At 40.0% G+C, this 15,068-nt stretch overlaps 1 protein-coding gene across 8 annotated transcripts in view; it reads left to right on the forward strand.

The window, feature by feature from the left end:
* Positions 1-317: 317 nt before the first annotated feature.
* LOC140737130 (P-selectin-like) overlaps positions 318-15,068 on the forward strand; it is a 67,753-nt gene continuing 53,002 nt past the window's right edge. For 4 of the 8 annotated variants that reach the window (XR_012101066.1, XM_073063322.1, XM_073063323.1 and 1 more), the window contains exons 1-9: positions 321-467; positions 4,322-4,400; positions 5,953-6,339; positions 9,672-9,779; positions 10,489-10,680; positions 11,128-11,313; positions 11,395-11,580; positions 13,457-13,642; positions 14,549-14,734. Coding sequence is in view for 3 of the 8 variants with exons in the window: in XM_073063322.1 (XP_072919423.1) it covers positions 459-467; positions 4,322-4,400; positions 5,953-6,339; positions 9,672-9,779; positions 10,489-10,680; positions 11,128-11,313; positions 11,395-11,580; positions 13,457-13,642; positions 14,549-14,734 (1,519 nt within the window). In the remaining 5 variants the exon portion in view is untranslated. Of the gene's footprint in view, positions 468-4,321; positions 4,401-5,952; positions 6,340-9,671; positions 9,780-10,488; positions 10,681-11,127; positions 11,314-11,394; positions 11,581-13,456; positions 13,643-14,548; positions 14,735-15,068 lie in introns of all 8 variants that reach the window. The other 4 variants (XR_012101065.1, XR_012101063.1, XR_012101064.1 and 1 more) reach the window with 4 other exon arrangements.

The following is a 15,068-nucleotide window of genomic DNA, read 5'->3' on the forward strand; positions in this document are numbered from 1 at the left end:
CCTTCCTTATCACAATCAAGTTTAATATCACTGACATATGTTGTGAAATCTGCTGTTTTGTGGCAGCAGTACAGCACAATCCACAAAAAGCTGTAAGTTACAGTAAGAAATATATTTATAAATGGTGGTTGATTATCCCCCAATGAGGAGATACAGCCCCAACACACCTCCCCTTCTTTTTGAAGCCAAAATAACTAATTGAAAATAAGACACTGTCTTTGGAAAAATAATACAAGGATAGACAGTTATCAAATGGAAACGTCATTAAATAACTTTCCGCATGCATGAGGAGCTTCTCAGAAAAGCAGAAGTGGGCGAGTCCCAGATCAACAGTTCTTCAGGAAATCCACACAGAGGTTGAGCTTTACACTCCCTGCTGTTGAAGAATTGACTGCAGAAGTTGGATAACCACGAAGCTGTAAGGATTGGAAGCCACGCTCTTACTGATATACTATCTAATGAAAATGGTGAGTGAAGATTCTTTTGAAGTTTGGGGAAGTAAACTTGTGTAACGTTTGCCTGCCGCAGTGTAATTCGTTTGGGCTTTAGCATACTGCTTGGAGGATGGATTGGCAGTGGTAGAGGGAGCACAGAATACAGCAGTAAAACCACAGCCAAGAGAACTGTAACCTCATTTATTTACATAAAGAAAAGGCCACAAGAAAATACATGAGGTTATTCTTGTTCCAGTGCTACATATGGAACAGTGTCAATATTGTTAACTATTCATGACCAGATATCAGAATCAGATTTAATATATCTGACATGTGTCATTAAATTTGTGGCAGCAGTACATTGCGATACATAATAAATTACAATAAAAAGTATATGAAAGGAGAACATTAAATTCAATAAGTAGTTTGGAAAGAGAGGGAAAATACGGAGGTGGTCTTCATGGATTCATTGTCCATTCAGAAATCTGAGGGTGGAGGGGAAGAAGCTGTTCCTGAAATGTTGAGTGTGTATCTTCAGGCTCCTGTACCAGCTCCTTGATGGTAGCAATGAGAATAGGACATGTCCTGGGCGCTGGGAGTTCTTCATGATGCATGCCCTCTTTTTGAGGCATCACCTTTTGAAGATGTCCTCAATGCGGGGGAGGCTAGTGTTCACGATGGAGCTGACTGAGTTTCTGTTATGCACTATTTATTGCATTGAGCAAAATGCCTGTATATTTAGTACAGTAAATGTGTTAATCTATTAATTGCAAAACCTTTGATTATCAATGCAGTCAGCTGAGGGTTATGGCTTTAGCCGAGTCATTTATCAAAAATATGAGAAGGAAAGGATCATCCATAGCCAGTAGCTGCAGAAGTGAAAGTGAAAAGAACTTTAAAAAAAGCACTACAATGAAGATAGATACTCAATTCAGGTGGCAGAGGAGGAGTTCCAGGGGTAGGGAATGGTGTGGGTGCAGACACACCCAGCCCTGTGACACCAGGTAAGGTCATTTGATTCCAAACAATTGATCTATTGATCACTACAAAATGTCTCTCGGGTGCCTCCCACTCCCTCTCCTCTCCCTCCTCCTTTTCCCAACCATGAATTAGACAAATGCAGTGTAGGCAGAACAACAATAGCCACCTTCCGAATTTTCTGGGGTAAATTTGGAAGGTGCAGGAAAGGTGCATCCGAAAGATGAAGAAGTATTCTAAAGGGTGGTTGAAGCAACCGTGGCTGACAAGGGAAGTCAAAAATAGCTGTAACCCTCTTACCAGAGCTTGTATACGGACTTGGCTGGTTAGCTAACTCTGGTAACAGCCAGGTGATTCAGCAGTGAGAAGGTCACCTTTAATAAACAGTATATGTATAGGGTTGGTGTGATTTGGGGTTCAACCAAACAGGAACATTGTGATGGTCCAATTAAAGAAACCTCGATTTGAGCAAATGCTGTGTAAATACTGCCCACACACAGTTATCTAGCCCAGAAATGACAGATCATACACCAACATAAAATTATAACGGAAGTATATTTACCAAATTTTCACCTTTCATGAACAGCTACAGAAAAAGAAAATAAAAATAAAAGGATCCATTACAGTTAAACCAACTCAATGTGCACATAATGTTGGAGCTCATCCTGGGGTAGTCGGGGGTGTATCTCTTCACTCACATGCTGCGTGACTGCATGAAAGCACATGCCACATTCCAAACTCCCCTCAAAGACCGTCTCCAACAAACTGACTCTCTCAGCAGTATTGACCTTTTCTTCTTGGAGCCACAAAGCACTTCTCGCAACGAGGGTTTTCCTTCCAATGGCATTCTGCAACAACTCCCCTTGTGCCCTGCTCCGCAGATCCTGCCAGAAGACCCTAAGCCAAACTACTGTCCTTCGGAAAGCTCTTCCCCACCGCTCTCTAGAACCTTCTCTCACATCTCGTAATCCTGATTGGCTGACTCACATTCCTTAGTTGGACAACATGGGTCCTTATCTTAGCCAAAGCCAAAACACACTTTCCAGCAAGGCACACTGCTTTTACAGAAAACTGCTGATATAAACTATCTTACAGCATAGTAGTAGAAATTTTAGCCAGGACGTTACACAACGTAAAAGCAAAAGAGAAGGTATATAATATTGAGGATTGGGATGCTTTTAAAAACAAACAGAAGGCAGCAACTTCAGAAGGACTTAGACAGATTGGGGAATAGCAAAGAAGTGGCAGATGGAATATAGTGAAGGGAAGTACATGGCCACCCACTTTGGCAGAAGGAATAAAGGAGTGGCTAGTTTCCAAATGGGGAGAAAATTTGAAAATCTAGTGGTGTAAAGGGACTTAGAAGTCCTCATGCAGGATTCCCTAAAGGTTAACTTCCAGGTTGAATCTGTCGAAAGGAAGATAAATGTTAGTATTCATTTTGAGAGGAATAAAATACAAAAGTAAGGATGTAATGCTAAGGCTTTATAAGGCATTAGCTAGACCACACTTGGAGTGTTCTCAGCAAACTTTGGGCCTGTTATCTGAGGAGGTTGTGCTGGGATTGCAGAGGGTCCAGAGGAGGTTCAAGCCAATGATCCCAAGAATGAAAGGTTTAACATATGATGAATATTTAATGGCTCTAGGCCTGTATCCTCTGGAGTTTAGAAGAATGAGGAGGGATCTCATTGAAATATATCAGATATTTAAAGGTTTAGATATAATAAATGTTGAGAGTATGTTTCCGATACTGGTGGAGACTAAGATCAGTGGACACATTCTCAAAATTGAGAAATATCTATTTAGAACAGAGATAAGGAAAAAAATTCTTTAGCCAGAGGGTAGTGAATCTGTTGAATTAGTTGTCACAGACAGCTGTGCAGGCCAAGTCATTGGGTATATTTAAGGCAGATGTTGATAGGTTCTTGATTAATCAGGGCTTCGAAGAGTTACAGGTAGAAGGCAGAAGAATGGGGTGGAGAGGGATAATAAATCAGCCATGATGGAATGGTGATGCAAAAGCGATGGGCTGAATGGCCTAATTCTACTCCTGTGCCCTGTGGTCTTGTAACCTTTGTACGATCTCTCACCATATCAACCACCAACTTCCTCAGCCTGCATGCGACATTGCTGCAGAGTTGTTTGTATAAACTTTTGTAAAATTTGTAATACTACAGATACATTTGGAGTGCTAAACTTGTTCATCCACAAGATCAAATTCATAATCCAGAAACCAAACAGGAAACAAAACTCAGATGATAAATCTCCATGGAAATTGTGGCCATATACAAAATTCAAATGATTAGAAAATATTATGAAACCGAATCACTATTATCTAAAACACATTTTCTACTAGTCCACCAAACACTTTTGGAGGAAATAATTATTCCAAATTAAAGGAAGGAGTTCATGCTCTCTAACAAAGAAGTATAAAAAGGAAACATTAGACAAAAAGCAAACTGAAGATATTTTATATGTATTTGCAATCATTGCAACCATAGAAAACATTACATTCTTTTCAACTTCATTGAAAGATGTAAATACTCCACTATTTTAATATTCATCAAGCTAAGACATCTAAATTATTTCTGGTTTTTTCATTTGCAGGTTGGGAGCAGGTCTGTCGGGTGAGGATAAAGTCAGCTTTGGCTCTGATATCCTCCTGTTCCTCAACAGATTGCTATGTCTGTGAGGAAAGCCAACTTGAGGAAGGAAATTAATGTTTATTATTGCAATCATACAATAACATTCAAGAATAAGATTTGGCCAAAAATGAGAACACAATAAATAAAAGTACCAAACAGCACAATTCAGTATTTTATACAAAGCTAATGGCTGAGTTTGTTATTCTTTCACTTTGTACCCAGGATATTCTTCAAATTTTTGCTTGATCTATTCTTCACATGCAGGTATCCCATGCTAGTGTGAACTGTCCACGGATACAAGATAAGATATTCCGATTCTTGACATTAACTGTCATTATCTATGGTAAGATTCTGTTGATTATTTGACTGATCTGTTACTTGGTGCTACTGCAAGGACTGTTTTACTGTTTTAATAAATATTTTGAAAAATCATCGTCTTTGAAAAGACACCTGCTTGCATTACAATCCATTTTTCCCTCCACCACCTCCCCAACCAAATTTCTCACCCCAGGGGCGAAAAATTGGACCAGGGATTCTCATTCAGTCACTTGACAGTCCATTTTAAAAAAAAGCTTGAAATTCATTCCATGATCAGTTGTGTTAAACATGCCATGGTTCCAAAATATCAGTCACGTATTAAGCATTGCCTTGGAAGCTTGAGAACTGAATTTCAGTACCAGGGAAAAAGTGCTATTGCTGCTGTCTGGAGATGAATGTCCAGGAAACGGCCCAAGGAAGACAGGCTTGGGGATGGAAATAAAAATGAACTAGTATCTTGTCACAAGGCTGAACCCATCATACACGTTGAATTTATGCAGGAAAGTGAGGAGGAATTTGTAGGACGTTACTTGACAGAAACAGGAGAGAGGTTTTAGAGTAAAATGAAGAGGCTGCAGAGTGAAGCTTTTCAATAAACCTTTGACAGTGAAAGACCACACACCTGATGCTGTGCTTGCTGAATGATTAGTTTTTCCATTTGACACTATTGCTATTGCTTGTTTGACTGAGTTAAACAGGTTATTAAAACACATTATCAGTCTATATTACAATACTTAGAATAGAGTTTTGGTAATGCAGCAGTTGAAAGAAGCGCTTAATCAAAGGTTAAATTAAACAAGACTGTATACTTACAGCCATATGACACGTGTGCCTTGCGTCAGCTCTGCAAAAATCCTCCTTCATCAGAATGATATACAAATAAACACCAGTGTCTTCCCCCAGGCTGACGTCCTGAGAACTTGTACTCAATTGGTTTTCTTGGGCAGGGCATGCCTCTTGAACTATTGCAGACATTCAGATGAAGATATACCTCCAATGCTGTTAGTGTAGCATTCTGCAATTTAGAATCAAGCTTATACACCATCAAAATTTTCATGATAAAGGGCACAGGACCTTATCCTCTATGTGAGGGAAGAAAGGAAAATAGTGAAAGGGAGTGGGAAAGAAATATAGGTATGATAAGGGAGGAGATGATGGATAGACAGAAGGTGCAACTGAATGAGTGGCTGAAGAATGACTGTAAATTAAACAAAGTTCTGGCTTTCAATCAAAGGAATTGGATCTGGATCTCTGCTCTAGACTCTGTGTCCCTCTCTCCCTCACCCAATATTTCATCTCTGTTTTTCATCCACATGAGGGAGCATACCAAGCTGGCTGAATGTATCCTTAAAGGAAAAAGAAATCTGCTAGATTAATTAGTCTGTGCTTATGCTGATCAGGCCCATTAATAGCAACCAATTGACAGCTGTGGTTGTAATTAATACTCAAGGCTTAATTGTACACCCTATCCTAATGCTTGCTTCTGGGAGGAATAAATTCATTAACCATATTTACCTTTCTCTTTGTACAATCAGCAACTGATTAAAAAATGTTGGCACAATGTTTTTGGTTTACAGGAGTTCTGATATTAGGAGGTGCACACAGCTGGTTATACTATTACAAAAATCAACTCATGACTTGGGATAAGGCAAGGAAATACTGTCGAACTCATTACACGGACATGGTGGCAATACAGAATATGGAGGAAATCGATTACCTGGTAAACTATTTGGCAAGTGGGAAAGGTCATGTCTGGATTGGTTTGAGGAAGCGCAACAATATCTGGACCTGGATTGGAACAAGTCGCAAATTGGAGGATATCGGCATGAACTGGGCTCTGGGTGAACCCAACAATGGAAAGAATAATGAAGACTGTGTGGAAATGTATATCAATGTGGGAGAAAAGTCAGGATTGTGGAATGATGAGCCTTGCAAGAGAAAGAAGAGGCCAGTGTGTTACAACGGTAACTAAACAAAACCAGATCATTATATATAAAAAAAAACTTTTATTTTGGGGTCTGAGTTTGTATCACTAATAAAATCTCAGAAAGCTTTATGAGTGCCAGGGCCCTACTTCTATCCAGACTCACTGTCCCTGGTTTCCGTTCAGCCAAGCTGACCCACTTCCACTGTAGCCCACATACCTGAATGGACTCCTACGTGGAGAAGGCAGACAACGGCTCTGGCCAGCATGCCACCTCATGCCCTGCACCTCTGGATTCATACTGGCTCCAAAGAATATCCAAATAGACACCATTTTAAAAATAACCATAAAACATCTCCAAATATAAAGTTAAATCACTTCATAGTTTTCAGTCTTAGCTGTGACGAGGCTATTTGATATTATAGGCCTGTATTGAATTTCTAGACAGTTTTCTGCCTGGCTCAACTCACTGACAAGGACTGGATTGTTTAAAAACACTAGGGGTATTCCTTGACCTTTATTTTTGAACTGTGGCCTCAGATCTTTGCCTGTTCCTAAACAGGCTGACAGTACGTGAAAAAAAGAGCAACTCTGATACTAGTCTGTGGTTAGAAAGTGTTGCCCAGTATCTGTGGTTGTTAAGAATCACTAGAGACTACAGGTACTGGAATCTGGAAAAAATTCTGCGAGTCAGACAGAAACTGTGTAGGGAAGTGGACAGTCAAGATTTCAGCTCGAGATTCTTCAGCTGGAGTGAACAAGGGAAGTTAGCCAGTATAAGGAGGCCAAAAGGATGGGTGGGGGGAGAGCTGCCAAGAGGCTGGTGGATCCAGGCAAAGAGGGGATGATTGGCACATAGAATCAGGTTGGGGAGGGGGGTATGGAGATAGCACTAGAAGCTGGGAGGCAACAGGTGGAGCCAGTAAAGGGCTGCAGATGATTGAATCTGACAAGAGACGAAAATGAACAGGTATCAAATAAAGGGAGGTGATCTGTGGTGGGCCGATGGGAACAGTGGGAGTGTGCCGGTGAAGGGCAGCTGGAGTAGGTTTGGAAGGGGAAAGAAACAGATAGAGGGCTGTGGGAGGTGGAGATGAGGAAAGAAGCCTGAGTAGAAAGAAAGTGTCAGAGAAAAAGAGAGAGAGAGAGAGAGTGTAGTTTACATGATATTGGGGAATTCAATGTTCATGTCATTGGGTTGTAGAGAATGTAGGTGGAATATGAGCTGCTGTTCTTCTAGATTGCACTTTGGATCATCTTGGCAGTGGGGGAGACAGAAGACAGGCAGGTCAGTGCCTGAAGTGGAATTAAAACTCTTTACCAAGGAAAGAGGCACTTAGGTGGAGCTGACCAAAAAAGAGCTTGACACGGTGACAGGCTTAGAACTCAAAGAGGTGTCAGCACAGGAATACAAAGGCGAGGCTTCCTCTGGGGACAAACCCCTCAGTGTCAGAGAGGAGGAGGCCAGAGGGGATAGTAAATACATTGCAGGGCTTAAAGCTGGGGCCAGGCATGGGATTACAAGAGGGTAACATGTCGGGCTTGTAGAGAGGTAGTACTATAGGGAGATAGGGACTTGGAGGAAAAGAGGGAGGGAAAGGGTGGGGGGGGGGGTGTTTGGTGTTGCGGGGTGGGATATGATACCAGTGGTTTGTGGGGGGGTGTAGCATGATCAGTAGCAGGGGAAGACGATCAGGAGCATCATGAGGTGGTGGTGGAGCAGTGAGTCCCAGGTGCAGAGTTGGGGGCACCCTATTTAGTCAGTGTGCTGCTCACCCTGTTACGTGAGGGTCAGTTTTGGGGGATCCATTTAAAATTGTTTTACATTTTGATGTGTTCTGATATTAATCCATTTCTCTAAATTATTCCCTTTCAAATTCCAATCGAGCAGATTTTAAATGAGTATTAACAGTTTCAAATATATATCCAGGCCACAACAATGATGAACTGGCTTATCAGGAGGTGCTAAAGAGGAACTTGAAGTGATCTAATAGATATCTTATTTATAATTTGAAATAAGTGGAATGTGTAAGGTAAAAGCAAAGCAAGAAAAAAAAAGACTTGCGAATCATCAAGATGCAAGTTAAAGACAGGAAAAGGCAAATTTTAAACAATTTTCTTCCTTATACACTCAGTGGAGTGGCCACTTTATTAGGTGCATCTGTACATCTGCTTGTTAATGTACAGAGCTGATTGGCCAATCATATAGCAGCAACTCAATGCATAAAAGCATGCCAACATGGTTATGAGGTTCAGACTAAACATCAGAATGGAGAAGAAATGTGATCTAAATTACTTTGACCATATAGGATGATTGTTGTTACCAGGCAGGGTGGTTTGAGTATCACAGAAATGCTGCTCTCCTGGGATTTTCATGCACAACCATCTATAGAGTTTACAGCAAGTGGTGCAAATAAACAAACAGGGAAAAAAAACTCCAAGGAGCAACAGTTCTGTGGGCAAAAACACCTTGTTAATGAGAAAGGTAAGAGGACAATGGCCAGATTGGTTCAAGCTGCCAGGACAGTGACATTAACTCAAATAACCATTGCACGACAACAATGGTGTGCAGAAGAGTATCTCTGAAGGCACAACACATCATATAACCATATAACAATTACAGCACGGAAACAGGCCATCTTGGCCCTTCTAGTCCGTGCCGAACGCTTACTCTCACCTAGTCCCACTGACCCGCACTCAGCCCATAACCCTCCATTCCTTTCCTGTCCATATACCTATCCAATTTTTTTTTAAATGACAAAATTGAACCTGCCTCTACCACTTCTACTGGAAGCTCGTTCCACACAGCTACCACTCTCTGAGTAAGGAAGTTTGCCCTCGTGTTACCCCTAAACTTCTGCCTCCTAATTGTCAACTCATGTTCTCTTGTTTGAATCTCCCCTACTCTCAATGGAAAACGCCTATCCATGTCAACTCTATCTATCCCCTCATAATTTTAAATACCTCTATCAAGTCCCCCCTCAATCTTCTAAGCTCCAAAGAATGAAGACCTAACTTGTTCAACCTTTCTCTGTAACTTAGGTGCTGAAACCCAGGTAACATTCTAGTAATCATGTAGTTTAGTAGCTACAGGAGTCATCTAATAAAGTGGCCACCGAATATACTTTATGTTCTTCATTCAAAAATTGATCAATATGTGAAATTGTATCTCAGGTAGAACAATTGAATCATTGAGGTCCCAATGAAATGACATAATGTGAGAATTTGGGATCATTGTGGATGGATATAACAACAATGGCCAAACATATCTTTGGAATCAACCTGGCAATCTTGTGACAGCTGAGGACAAGTGTTGATCAGCCTTTAATATTGTTTCATTGCATAAAGTAAATATGCTAAATCTTTTCACAGCTTCATGCACTCCAGACATTTGCAATGGTCATGGCGAATGTGTGGAAACAATTGGTTCATCTAAGTGTGCTTGCTATGAGGGATTCCATGGAGTACAATGCGAGAAAGGTGAGCTCTTAGTACAACTCAATATTGCTTGAAAATGATCTGGTTTATTAGTGCACTTTAGAGAAGGAAACCTGGTAGGAAGTGGAAAATATAAAAAGAATTGGGGATCTGAAATAAAGCTGCAGACTCAGCAGGTTAGGCAGATTCTGTAGAGAGAAGGAAAAGGAGCTAATGGTTCAGGTGTGGTGAAAGATTTCTTTAGAACTGCCAGAGTGAGTGATATGACACTCCAAAACATGGTACAGCCAATCAGCTGCACTGAAGAACCCAGGCTTACCACTGTTTTGTTCTGAACCTGGTAAACCATAATGGCACTGTGGGCCATACTGGAACTTTGGAAATTCCCAAAGGTAAGAGAATAATAAAGTTAAAACCAGGCAGGTCAGGGTGCCTACCTAATGATGCAGTGTTTGGATGGTGACTAACAATGCCTTTTATACAACTCCTCCAACTCTTTTTTTTTGGTTTATTACTCGTTGACATATTTTGGGGTTGACATTATTGCTTTTGTGATATTTTAACGTTGTAATAATCTCATGTATAAAATAAGAATTTTACAAAAACTTCAGATGCTAGATGTAAAGTGAATTCTCGAAAAATACAGTCAAAATCTGCAGCAGTGCTTAATATTTGGGTTATAAGAGCCTTTCTGAGAATGAAACACCCAGACTTTCTTAAATTATATCGGTGTTATGTTTTTTTTATAAAGTTCTTAAGTGCCTCGAACTGGAGACTCATGACCACGGCATTATGAACTGTTCTAATCCTTACGGACGTTTCAGCTACAACTCAACTTGTGACTTTAGTTGTGCTGAAGGATTTTCAATACAAGGAGACAAGGAAAAGAGGCTGCGATGTAATGCTTCTGCAGACTGGGATGCACCTGTACCCAAGTGCGAAGGTATAATCCATGTTTATATTCTAAATTCCCATTCACTGGAAGCTATCTGAGTGAGATACCTACTACTTTACTCTCAATAAATTGCAAGTGGGCACCCCATTCCCTAACCAATATATACCTAATAACATTGTGAACTGCTACTTTAAGGAGAAGGACCTGGAGCTATCCCAGAAATACCTGGGACTGCTGGAAGTGGTATTACTAAATCATCATTTATTAATTATGCTCTTATTTGTGAACTTTACCTAAAATCTTTCTTAATAGAACCCCACTTCAATTCTTGTTGCCTTTTAAAAAGCTCACTTGCCCAGGTTGAGAAGCATTACACTAATGAGTAAAATGACTGGTTTCTTCTTTATTGTAAAAAGAACTCAAAATTAAAGCTGATAGTGATAAGTAATTGTTGATTTTGCACTAATAGCTTTTTTATTTGTTCATAATGTTCAGCTAACAGGTGCCGTGGGGTGGAGGTTCCCAGTAAGGATATCATGAACTGCTCATATCCATTTGGAAAGTTCCGCTACAATTCAATCTGCACTTTTGGCTGCAGAGAAGGATATGTGGTTCATGGAGCAGAGAGAATCCAGTGTTTAGCTTCTGGTCAATGGACAGATCAACCACCCAGATGCAAAGGCATGATTTTATTTTAAGATACTGGAATACCATTTTACAATGAAACAACTTCCTTATCGGTTTTCACTTAATTTCTTTCAGTTCAACAATGTGAAACTTTGGTAAATCCGGAGCATGGCACGATGAATTGCACTGATCCTATTAACGATTTTGGATACAACTCAACATGTGATTTCAGCTGCTCTAAAGGTTTTTCATTAAATGGACTAAGCAGGCTCCAGTGTAAAATTTCTGGGCAGTGGTCAGCCCAAACACCAACATGTGAAGGTACAGTGTAGATAAATTGACAGTTTTATTCATAATTGTTTGCAGTTTTCATTAAAAAAATTACGGATAGCTGCGAAAAAAAAGCTACAAGACAGGCATCTCTTTGAAGGGACTGTGTAAATGCTGGGAGCCTAAAACAAAAAGGTCAAATGGATGTGGTAAAAATTTCAAGGCATGACTATAGCCATCTGCCTATGTCCATCTTTTTCAATCTTTCCTCACTGTGCATTCATTTAAATAGCTTGCTTGTATGCTTGGTTTTGGATGTTATTTGGCTGGAGACAGAATTAGGTTGTGTGAACTTCGAAGTCCATCTCTGCTTTTTAAACTACATTTTCCCACAGATCTACATTCACCACTTTGATGTGGTGATCAGGCTGCCTGACATTAAACCAAAATACCGTATGCAAGAATGTTCTCAATTGAAAATCCTCAAACCATTTCCTTTTTGGTTGATTAATATCAGTATATTAATATCACCTTTCTAAAATTCAACCAATTTTCTTTGTTATGTTTTGCAACTCCAAAACATAAAAGCTAACTGAATAATAAAACTCAGGGAGAGCAGGAGAATATGTAAACTTTATTTTTAGTTTTAGCAAGCCACACACTTATGATGTGGTGAAGACGTATGCCATTCACGTACCTTTACATATAAACCTAAAATTAATTATTTAAACAAGCAAAGAATGTTTAATCAAACAATATATTTACAATATTACTCAAATATTTCTGAATATAAAATACAAAACACTCCTCTCTGTGGTAATGCAGTTTATTCATAAACGCAAGAGATTCTGCAGATGATGGAGTTCTTGAGCAGCACACAAAAAATGCTGGAGGAAGTCAGCAAGTAAGGCAGCAGCTATGGAGGGGGATAAAATGATAAAATGTCAACATTTAATCACTACCACAAAGCACATCTTCCCTTCCCCACCAACCGCCCCACCCAACTCTCCACTTTCCATAGGGATCACTTTTTTTATGACTCTTGTGTTCACACATCCCTCCTCACTGATCTGGCAATTGCCCCTGCAACTGTGACAAATGCTACACCTTCCCCTACACCTCCTCCTTCACCAGGTGAAGGAACACTTCCCCTGTATGCCTGTTGGGGTCATTTACTGAATCCAGTGCTCCCAGTGTGGATTCCTCTACATCAGTGAAATCCAGTGGGATTGGGGGACCACTTTGACAAGCGTCTTCTCTCCATCCACCACCCATTTCAATTGGACCTCATTTCCAGTCCAATATGTCGGTCCACGCTTCCACTACTGCCACACATGCAGGTTAGAGGAGTAAAACCACATATTCCATCTGGGTATCCTGCAACCTGATGGCATGAAAATAACTTCTAATAATTTCTCCTCCCTCTTCCTGCTTTTTTTCATTCCCTTTCTGGTTCCTCTCTCACCCCTTCTCTTCTCTTCACTTCCTTATCACCCCTCCTTTCCTTTCTTCCATAGTCCACTCTCCTCTGCTATCTCTTTTTCATCCCTTTACCTTTTCCACATCACCTCCCAGCTTCTTACTTCAGCCGCTTGTCTACTCACCTGCTCCCCGTCTCCTGCTACTTTGTACTCTTTTCCCTGCCCACACTTTTAAAAATTCCTGGCCTCTGCTCCCTTCCTTTCCAGTCCTGCAGAAGGGTCTCGGCCTATAACACTGATAGTTTATTCCCCTTCCTAGATGCTGCCTGACTTGCTGACTTCCTCCAATATTTTGTCTCTGTTGCCGTTTAATCATGACCTCTGACCTCACAAACGTACACAGATTCAACTAAATTGCGTTCCTTGTTTTTACATACAATCTAAACTTAAGAAAAACGATTGACATGTGTAACACAAAATAACCTCTCAGTCCTTCTTTATTGCAGCGGTGAAATGCAGTGAACTGAAGGTCCTTCCTAACCTCTCCATGAACTGTTCTGACCACTTTGGAAGATTTAGTTATGGCTCAGTATGTGACTTTCTCTGTGAGGATGGATTTACCTTACAGGGGTCAGACAGACTGGAGTGTGAGGTTTCCGGGCAATGGACGTCAAAGGTACCCATCTGTAAAGGTATACTAAGTAATTGAATCTTTATACTCTATCATCATATTTGTTAGTTATTAGTGGTATTCAACTGTACTTTATATTGGTCTATATCTCATAATAAACGATTGTTTAACAAGCTTCCTTGTCTCTCATTATGGACCAAATGCTCACCATGATATTTTTTTTAAAAACCAGCTTTCCAAGTTCTTTAATTTAGTTCCCCTAATGGACCATGTACCTTTAAAAGTGAAAGCAGAATCTCTATTTAAAAACTATTCAGAAATTGTATTTTCATGTAACACTTTGACAAATTATAAATGCACCAGATTTAAAAGTCTTCAAGCTTTAAAATGATGTGCTTTTAAATGGAATAATGCTTTGGCCAAATATGTCAATAATTCATTTTTATCTTTGTTCCAAACAGATTTTTGAGAGGTCAAATGTTTCGATCAATTCCTGAAAATTAGTTAGGATTTGTGTTCCAAAAGACCTTTTCCATCTGGCCCCCCATCTCCTGGGATATGTTTCTATCGTGAGGCTAGCCCTCTGATATCTCCACCTATGTCCTGAACAGACACAAAAAAAATGGCAATCCTATCCTCCCTGTTCTGTCCATAGATGCTCTTCCCAACATATGCTATTTAATCAGAATGGGAAACATAGCTGACTTTATTTCTGTTTAGTTTAGAATTACTGATAATAATTGTAATAGTTCAAATGACACTGAGCTAGGATTAAAGGATTAACTCATCACAGAGAAGGAATTCAACCAAAAATCATTCCAGTCAATGTTGCTCAGTTAGTTGATTAATTCAAAAATCAATGCCTTTTTATCAATGATTTAAATCATAAACCATTTTGATTATAATGCTGGTTAAAATGTTGATGGACTAAACTTAAATGTTTTACAAGTGTGATTTCATGTTTTAGCTATTCAGTGTACACCATTGAAAATTCCTGAGCGAGGTAACATGAACTGCAAAGATATTTATGGAGATTTCAGTTACAACTCGACGTGTGTGTTCAGCTGCATTGAAGGGTTTGCAATAAATGGATCCAACAATCTTCAATGTGAAGCCTCTAGTCAGTGGACAGCAGAAGTCCCCACTTGTGAAGGTATCAAAGTATGAAGTCATTCATTTCTGAAACATGAGGATGGTATTTCTTAGACCATCAGATATAGGAGCAGAATTAGGTCATTTGGACCATCTGGTCTGCTCTGCCATTTCATCATGGCTGATCCAATGTTCTTCTCAGCCCCAATCTCCTGCTTTCTTCCCATATTTCCTCATGCCCTGGCCAATCAAGAATCTATCAACCTCTGCCTTAAATATGCATAAAAACTTGGCTTCCACAGCTGCCTGTGGCAAAGAATTCCACAGATTCCCCACTCTCTGGCTAAAGAAATTCCTCCTCATCGGTTCTAAAAGGACGCCCCTCTATTTTGAGA

The sequence above is a fragment of the Hemitrygon akajei genome, chromosome 12, assembly GCF_048418815.1.
Source record: "Hemitrygon akajei chromosome 12, sHemAka1.3, whole genome shotgun sequence".
In the NCBI taxonomy this organism is placed as follows: Eukaryota; Metazoa; Chordata; class Chondrichthyes; order Myliobatiformes; family Dasyatidae; genus Hemitrygon; species Hemitrygon akajei.